Raw genomic sequence first — 9159 nt, forward strand, 5'->3', positions numbered from 1 at the left:
AGCTAATGGGATGCTTTGCTGAGGGGATGCGCGTGCAAGCACCCCACACTGCGTGCACCCCTTATTTTCCTGCCTGTGTTTGTGTTTTCATCTTATTTCACCGTCAATACATGTGTGGGGGCTGTCTATTCCCTTGGGGTCTGCTCTGGGGCAGTTAGTTTTCCCCTTTTCTTGCTTTAGGCTTATTTAGTCCCCTGGCTGTGACGAGGCGTCTAGATTCATTGTAGGAACGCTCCACGGCTGCTGCTAGTTGTGTGGTTAAGATCAGGGGGTCTGCAGTCTGCATAGTTACCAACCTCTCTGGTTTTCTGTGACTTAGCTTGTTTAGTTTTCCTCCTCGGTGACCCATTCATAACAGGCCACACTACAGGGTCAGGAGAAAGGGATTGTGGGATCTGGTTTGGGATAATTTGGCAGCTGGAGCCAGCACACCAGGGGGTGGTTAGATGTTCAACGACACTAGACCTGGCTGCATCTATATGCTATAGCACCTTCCACCAGATAACAACATCTAGAGTGATCCCAGTCATGAATATAAAGTAGTATTAAATACAATGCAACAAATGAATTATACTAAAGATTTAGCAGGCACATTAAAATATGCTGCAACATGGTAAAGCAGCAGATGACAGACAGCAAGACGAGGTGAGGAGGTGCACCATTAGAATATATTGCAGCATATGAGACAGCAAGCAGAGGTGGGGAGTTGTACCATTAGAATATATTGCAGCACATGAGACAGCAAGCAGAGGTGGGGAGTTGTACCATTAGAATATATTGCAGCACATGAGACAGAAAGCAGAGGTGGGGTGTTGGTCGGGGCTCCATTTGAATCATTTACTGCATCAATGCAGCGTGGCATGGAGGCGATCAGCCTGTAGCTAAGGTGTTATGGAAGCCCAGGTTGCATAGATAGCAGCCTTCAGGTCATCTGCATTGTTGGGCCTGGTGTTGCTCATCTTCCTCTTGACAATACTCCATAGATTCTCTATGGGGTTAAGATCAGGCGAGTTTGCTGGCCAATCAAGCACAGTGATACTGTTGTTTTTAAACCGTATTGGTACATTTGGCAGTGTGGACAGGTGCCAAGTCCTGCTGGAGAATGAAACTTCCATCTCCAAAAAGTTTGTCGGCAGAGGGAAGCATGAAGTTCTCTAAAATTTCCTGGTAGACGGCTGCACTGACTTTGGTCTTGATAAAACACAGTGGACCTACACCAGCACTGTGAAACTTCACAGTAGACCTTAAGCAGCTTGGATTGTGTGCCTCTCCACTCTTTCTCCAGACTCTGGGACCTTGATTTCCAAATTAAATGTAAAGTTCACTTTCCTTGTTGAGTGGGTCAGTGACTGACTTCTGGACATCTGTCAAGTCAGCAGTCTTCCCCAAATCATAATCATCAACATTAAAAGAAAAACACTTGAAATAGTAATGTAATGACTCGTTTCACTTTTTGTATTGAACTGAAATTAACTTTTTGATGATATTCTTACTTTGTGAGAAGCACCTGTGAATACCATCGGATTGCCTCTAGCAGCTAAAAACTTTAAAACCTAAGATGGGTCATAACTCCTTAATAGACGGTCCTACGAAGGCAGTTTTGGCGCCATCGGATCCGGCCGAGCCCCTGCTACGTGTTGAGAATAAACAAATCTTTGCTATCTGATTCTTACTAGCCATTCTAGGTTTCTCCCCTGTGGTGATAGAACAGATAGATATCCTGGAATGGTTAAGTCCGGTCCAGAGATCTCGAAAATGTAACCAGCATGTGACCAGGACGTACGATAAGTCCATATTCTTCTTATGAAATCATAGCTCAAATCAAAACAAAGCTGGACTACGAAAATGGTTCCAGCGCCTGCGCAGTTGCACCCATTGGAACATGATATTGTTATCAATTTTTTCTTCGCCGCCCAATGGTATACAATTCTGAGACCCACCTGTGGTATCAATATGATCTCTACACCCTTAGATTAATTCATTGAGATGTATAGTTTGTAACATTGGGTTTCTTATGAGGGGATTCTGCTACCTCAGGGACTCTGCCCATGTGACATGGCACCCTCAAACCAGTGCAGCAAAATCTGAACTTCAAACATGACGCTTCTTCCCTTCCCACTTTGATGCCAGTTCTGATGCCCACAAACCATTTGGGCTAGGCTGAAGAGACCTGTTTTTTTATGTGTTTCTCCCTGCTCTATATGTCTGCAGTGTGATATCAGTGGTCCAAAATCATTTAACCCTTTCATTAACGCTCTTTGGTACCCACTTTGATGCCCATTTTTGTGTCAGTTTTATAGCTTGTGTAGCTGATTTTAAGTGTATTCACATCAGGGCATCTCGCTGCATTGTATGTTATTATTGTGATGCTTATTTTTTGCTGTGAAACCTATAAAAAAAAAAATGCAGAATAAGAAACTGACGAATAAGAAACTAACTTCAGACTCTGAAAATCTGCTTTTCGCCCACCTTGATGCCAATTCTGATGCCCAGAACTCATTTGTGCCAGACTGGAGAGACCTGGTTTTGATATGGGGCTCCGTTTTATATGTCTGCAGTTCGAGATCAGTGGCCCAATGTCATTTAACCCTTTCATTATCGCCCTTCGGTGCCCACTTTGATGCCCATGTTGTGCCAGTTTTAGAATTTTGTAGCTGTTTAAGTGTATTCACATTAAAGCACCTCACTGCATATGTTATTATTGTGATTATATTTTGTTGTTAAACCTGTAAAAATACAGAAAAAAAAATTGCCGAATACGAAACCAACTTCAGCATAGTCACAGAGGGTTGACAAACTTTTTGGATGTGGTTTTGAGCACCTTGAGGGGTGTAGTTTTTAGAATGGTGTCAGTTTAGGGTATTTTCTGTCATATAGACCCTGCAAGGTCACTTCTAATAAAAAATAAGATGCAGTTAGGGTGGTTTCACATTAGCATTTCAGGCTGCAGCGTCGGCCGGAGCACAGCCGCCGCTTAGCCCCGCCCCCTGCCGCGCCTCCTCCGGCAGCTCCGCCTACGGGCGCATGACGCTGCATGCGACCTGCGTCCCCTATCTTTAGCACTGGGGATGCAGGCCGTGCGCAGGTATATGTTTGGTGGCGCATGCATCCTTTTGACGGTGTGCCGACCAGCGCCTAACGCAACCTGTTGCAACTTGGTGCACTCGGCGCACCGTCAAAAGGACGCATGCGCCGCCAAACGCATACCTGCGCACGGCCTGCGTCCCTAGTGCTAAAGATAGGGGACGCAGGTCGCATGCAGCGTCTTGCGCCCGTAGGCGGAGCTACCGAAGGCGCAGCAGGGGGCGGCCTGAAACCCTAATGTGAAACCACCCTAAGAGGCGATTAAAACATTACGTGGACCCAAAACCGGTATCCGTTAAAACATCAGCTAAGGGTGTAAAAACAAGTCGTGACAAAGCCCCAGATCCCGAAAAATGAAAACATTACAGGTCTCAAGAAAATGGAGACAAATATATTTTTTCTTCAACAAATTTGATTTTTGTTTCACCACTGAAATATTCTAAAACAAACTATATATTCAGTAACTGCTTAATCGTACCGACCATGAGAATCATGCTGCCAGGTCAGTTTTACCCCCATAGTGAACAAGGCAGACAAAAACTGTGGAGTTGCGCTTTCAATGCACTTGGAATTCCTGCTTCCCACTACATAACATGTTAAAATGAATGGGGTCATTTCAAATGACACTCTAGGAAAAAAAATATAAGCCCGCGTAAGGCTGCGGGGCCAGAAAAATAACGGTATGGCTCTTGGAAGAAGAGGAAACAAACATGAAGGGGAAAGTGAAGCTGGCTGCAGAGGAAGGGGTTAAAAGTCATGGCTCCCAGCAGCTCATCGTCCGTGCATACAGAACAAGGGCAGTCAATTTGCAGCGAATCATCTACTGCTGATTGTTCTGTGCACATGGGAAGCCGGCTTGTGTAAACAGGCGAGCGACAACCGACCGCATTGTGTGTGTGACACATCAGGCAGCTAACGGCTCCCCGCCTGGGCTGCCGGCACAGGAGCCTGGCCTCCGTCTGAGTAGAAGGTGGCTGCCATTATAGACAAGGAAACACCTCACGGTCGCCATTTCTCATTACACTTGCCCACTTATTAGGAGTGGCTCAGCACCATGCTGCACATTTCCCTCACAGCGTATCACACGTGTATTGTTTCTAGTCTCCATTAAGCTTGAGCCGCCTTTGAAGGCTTAATTAACAAACCAGGTCGTGGCAGCCATTACACCAGGGCGGCAGCACACAGTGCGCGCCTTTTTCCCCTCATTCACTCGGCCACGCGAAATCTCCCCCCTGCCCCGCGCGCTTCAGTCTCCTCCCATTTCCCTTCCAGACGGACCCACCCACGTGTCAAAGCTCGACCAATCAGGTGAAACGCAGAGCGCAATCCGGATTTGACCGGTCGGAATCCGGAGGACCGGGTATAAAAGCCGAAAGCGGGGCCGGGATTCATTTCATTCGTTGGCAGTGACGGTTGTGCAGCTAACGTTCGGTGTTTGTGTGAGCGCGCAAGACCTTGACAATGCCCAAAAGAAAGGTGAGGATAATGCGTCGTATGGGTTGTTATTGCATAGAGAAAGTAGCGACGGTCCCGGAACGGCTGAAGAAAACCACCGCTACCATAATGGCGGCGTCTGGAGTCGCACTTCTCGTAGGCAAGGTAGAACTGCGACAGTTCGGCTGCTGGCTGCACGGCGGGCTATACCGGTCACCGTGCAGTTAATGGCATTAGGCACGGCAGCCGAACATTAATTAAGCAGCTGTTTAAACTAAAGCGCGGGAAGTGCCGGAGGGGGCGGGGCTTCCGCCAAAACAACGGCGCGAACCTGAAAGAAGGGAGGAGCCGCCAACGGCTGGTAACGATAGAGGTGAGGGTGGGGTGACTGAGTCCTGCAAGAAAAGTGGGGGACGGCCGGCTCCACTCGTGCACCCCCAGCTCACGTTATGAGAGCATCTCAGTCACGTGATGATGCGGGCACCGCCAGTTGGGCTTATAGCTCCGTATTCCAATGCTGTGCCTTCATGGCGAAAGACCTTGACAGAAACTTAGAGGTTATTGCCGCAGGCAGCTGAGGAATTGTAGAAAAGTTCCTTTCCTGTCAGGCCAAGCTGAATTATGGCCGCCGCATTCGCTGGTGGGAAGAGGAAGGTTAGCAAGACAATGCAGTGCAAGTGTCTTCTGGGGATCCCTCCCCCCGGGTGCGTGGGCTTATGCTGGCTCCTCCATGTGCCATGAGTGGTGGTGTCACAGACCACGTTCTCCACACAGCAACATGGTGACTCTGGGGGGGGTGCTTTTTTTTTTTTTTTTTGGGGATGGAATTCAAATGGTTCCTGAGTTTAATCACTTGTTAATACACTTATAGGTGATTCTAATAAAAACAAAGACTGCCATGGTGCATACAGCCTGTACACGTCGTCTTTGCACAGGACAATGACAAAAGCTCTTATTTTATGTATCCTTTCATAGTCACTGAGTAGCTTGTCATCCAAATATACACTATCCCTAATCTGCATTCACACAATGTTTTAACACAAACAGGACAATTTAAATGCTCTTTATATCCATTGACTTGATGGGTACAATGCACTGGCAGAATAGAATACAGCATGCTGCAAGTTTCATAGACCAGAGATCCAGATCCATTATTTTTTTAAATGGATGTGACTGCCTCTTTATCGGTCTGTGTGCAGTCAGAGAAATGAGAAAATGCTATATTTCTTAGAGAATGTGTTTATTCCTGTAGTAGCCTAATTTTGTGACGTTTGTACTGTATTACTACTTTGCCTTGTGCAGGTGAGTATCAGGCACATATCTGCAAGTATTTTACCAATCACCTAGGTTATTGCATTTTGCAGGCTGATGGAGACTCCAAAGTGGATAAAAGTAAAGCAAGAGATGAGGTGAGCTGTAATGTGGTTGAAAATGTAGGCACTTGTATACAGGTCTATGAATGTCTATGTACTTTGTTCATTTTGGTGGGAGGGGTGGAGAAAATATCCTGACCACATACTCCAATGGATTACTAGTCAACAGCCTAAGAAAATGTAATGGCTAATTAAGTTTTGATTTCTATTTAGCCACAGAGAAGATCTGCTCGTTTATCTGCTGTAAGTATGACTTGTTTTCTTGTTTATTCACTTTCCATGCAGTAGGCACCCTTACACTAGTATGTTTTTGCTTTCCAGAAACCCGCCCCTCCAAAGGCAGAGCCAAAACCCAAAAAGCCACCAGCACCAAAGGCAAGTACTCCTCTTGAATATAGCACTTATTTTATGATATGCAGGCTGTATTGGTTTTGGCAAAAAACTGAGAGAATTGTTGTGCTGCAGACTTCTGATGGCTTTACAAGGTTCAATTCTGCAAGGAAAAATAAGCATGTGATTTCAGAAATGTCATTCACTTTACTGCTCATATGGGATTTTTTTTCCCCAACAAATGCAACATGTTAACAAGCTCTAATGATGAGCTATAAGGAGGGGGGGGGGTCCCATTTTACTTCCTCAGTCAGGTGATTGGGTACGTGATTAACTGAAATTAAAAATTTAGTTCTCTTTTCACCTTCTGTTGGGCAGAACAACAAGATCTGTATCTGCAAATGAGTTGAGTTCTTATATGGCACTGTAAGCTTTTGACTGGGGTTCTTGTCCCTCTTAGTATCTGAATCATGTTACTCTGGTGCTATAGAAATTGTTAACACTATGCTTAAACACAATTGCAGCAATATTTTGTATAAATTTGCATCAGTGGCTTTTTTCCACTGTAAAAAGCCCACAGCCTTATGACTTTGGGCCACTGACTCCAACATTACATAGCGATCCCCCACATCAAACCCAGGTCCTTACAGCCTGCCTCAAATGGGTTCTTGGCATCAAAGTGGGTGAACGGCCAATTTTCAGATTTGAATAAGTGATTAAAAAAAGGGTTAAATGAGCAAGGGGGTTAGAGTTGGAAGGGACCTCCTGGTCCAACATTCTATGATTCTGTCTCTGGCAGGTTTAATGTAATGGCTTACAAACAATACCACTATTGGTTCATGTGCAGTTCCAATTGAAATGGGAGGGTGAAAATACTAACATTGACATTCTTTGAACTTTTAGAAGGCTGACAAAGCTCCCAAAGGCAAAAAAGGAAAGGCAGATTCTGGAAAAGATGCAAGCAATGCTTCAGAAAATGGAGACGCAAAGTCAGATCAGGTTTGTAGTTTGCAACATGCTTATTAAAGTTTCCATATTGCATACAAAGTACAAATTTTTTTTTTTCTCTTACCAGGCACAAAAAGCTGAATCTTCTGGAGATGCCAAGTGAGCTGTGTGAATTTTGATAACTGTGTACTTCTGGTGACTGTACAGTTTGAAATACTATTTTTTATCAAGTTTTTTAACAATGCAGAACTTTGTTTTACTTTATTTTATGCTATTTTGGCACATGATGCTTTTATGGGATTGGTTTCATTTAAGAGTAGAGTGGCAGCTTGGTCTTTGCTTGTTTTTAATAGATGCTTAAAGTCTCACTCTTATTCCCTCCATGAAATTGATGTTTAAACTGTCCGATCTTAAAGATGGGCAGCTAATGAATTGAAGTCCTCATGAAGTGTCCATCCTCCTAAAATGTGAAGCATCCACCTGGTTAATGTTGATGGGGTTTTTATAGGTAAATGAACTAAGGGGTTTGGCAAAGTGGCCTTTTATCATGTTTTGTCCTGCCTGATTTGCAATGCCTGTTAAATAAAATGAAAAATAAATTTCAGACTCTCTGCTGATTTTGTAAGTTCAGTTTTCTTTAAGACCTTGAGTATTTTTAGTTTGCAACCATCAGGAGGCGTTTGACTTTATTTTCCATATAGAATACTAGATGGTTCAAGAGTAGAGATGGCAAAATGTAAGTGAAATTATTTCTACTCTTAATCTTGCAAAATCTTCCCATATGATGTTGCTTTTTGGGCTGCTTGCACTAGTTAAAGACTTATCAGGAGATTACTTGATTAGCAAATCTGCTGCCAGGAAGATATATATATATATATATATATATATATATATATATATATATATATATATATATATATGCCCCACCAGTGATTGTCAGAAAGCTGCTAATCACTATGGGTAGTTATACAGAGCTCTGCATTCATTGATTTTATTTTTTTTTTTTCCCCATCAAAACCGCAAGCAGCTCTGTAAGGCTAATTTCACATTAGCGGTTTTGTGCAGTGCATCGTGCGCAATAGAAACGCATCATGCATTTGTTTTTTATGCACATTCGTTCTCTAGGGGTTAAAACCAGTGTCTACACATTTTTACACCAAAAACGCAGACAAATGCATGTCGATGTGCACGCCTGTGTTCCCATAGATGTAATGCGTTATTTTGTCACATTCCATGCGTAAGTGTTTTTTACGCCTTTTGGCAGACCCAAAATGCAACAGGTTGCATCTGGCACGCCTAGGTGCACACCTTGGAAAAAATGCATGCACACGAACTCATACGAACACAAGCAAAAACACAAGACCATGTGCATGCCATATTAAATATGGGTACGCATGTGCATGGATGCGCTGCACAAAAACACTAATGTGAAACCAGCCTAAGTGACACATTGCAACAATCATGGTCTCTGCCACTAACTACATTATTCTGCACTCAAATGTTGCAAAATCCTGGTGACAGATTCCCCTTAAACTATAATGCATACAGTAAACCATATTTTTTGCGCAATCTTTAAATGGCTTTGCCTATTTAACTGCACATACATTCTCTTGCATGTAGAGACTACATATAACAAGTGTAAACTCCAAAGTAAACACAAAAGCAATATACAGGCCATTTAACTAAACAAATTGTCAGGGTCTGTCAAAATGCATATATGGGTAATAAGTACATGAAACAAAGATGGTAAGCTGGTGAAATGGTGATGACTCAAATGTGAACATGGTTGACAAACAGGGCTGTGGAATCGGTAAGCCACAGTTGTGACTCCGACTCCTGGATTTTATCAGGCTCCGACTCCTTCATAAATGGCCAATTCATAACAAATTAACGGTTGTAAAATATTAAACATCGTGCTTATATGATGGTGAGAAACTGAATAAGTAATCAGACCACTTAGAGCAAAAACTACATTTATTAGAATACAATT

The 9159-nt window shown here is 43.5% G+C and overlaps 1 protein-coding gene across 1 annotated transcript; it reads left to right on the plus strand.

Moving 5' to 3' along the window:
- Nucleotides 1-4404: 4404 nt before the first annotated feature.
- On the plus strand, nucleotides 4405-7768 carry HMGN2 (high mobility group nucleosomal binding domain 2). Its single transcript, XM_073563758.1, has 6 exons — nucleotides 4405-4560; nucleotides 5883-5927; nucleotides 6105-6134; nucleotides 6213-6266; nucleotides 7125-7220; nucleotides 7297-7768. The coding sequence occupies exons 1-6, from the start codon at nucleotides 4546-4548 to the stop codon at nucleotides 7330-7332; spliced, it is 276 nt and encodes a 91-aa protein (XP_073419859.1). The 5' UTR covers nucleotides 4405-4545; the 3' UTR covers nucleotides 7333-7768.
- Nucleotides 7769-9159: the final 1391 nt, after the last annotated feature.

The sequence above is a fragment of the Dendrobates tinctorius genome, unplaced genomic scaffold, assembly GCF_039654945.1.
Source record: "Dendrobates tinctorius isolate UK_male_01 unplaced genomic scaffold, ASM3965494v1 ptg000015l, whole genome shotgun sequence".
Taxonomy (NCBI): Eukaryota; Metazoa; Chordata; class Amphibia; order Anura; family Dendrobatidae; genus Dendrobates; species Dendrobates tinctorius.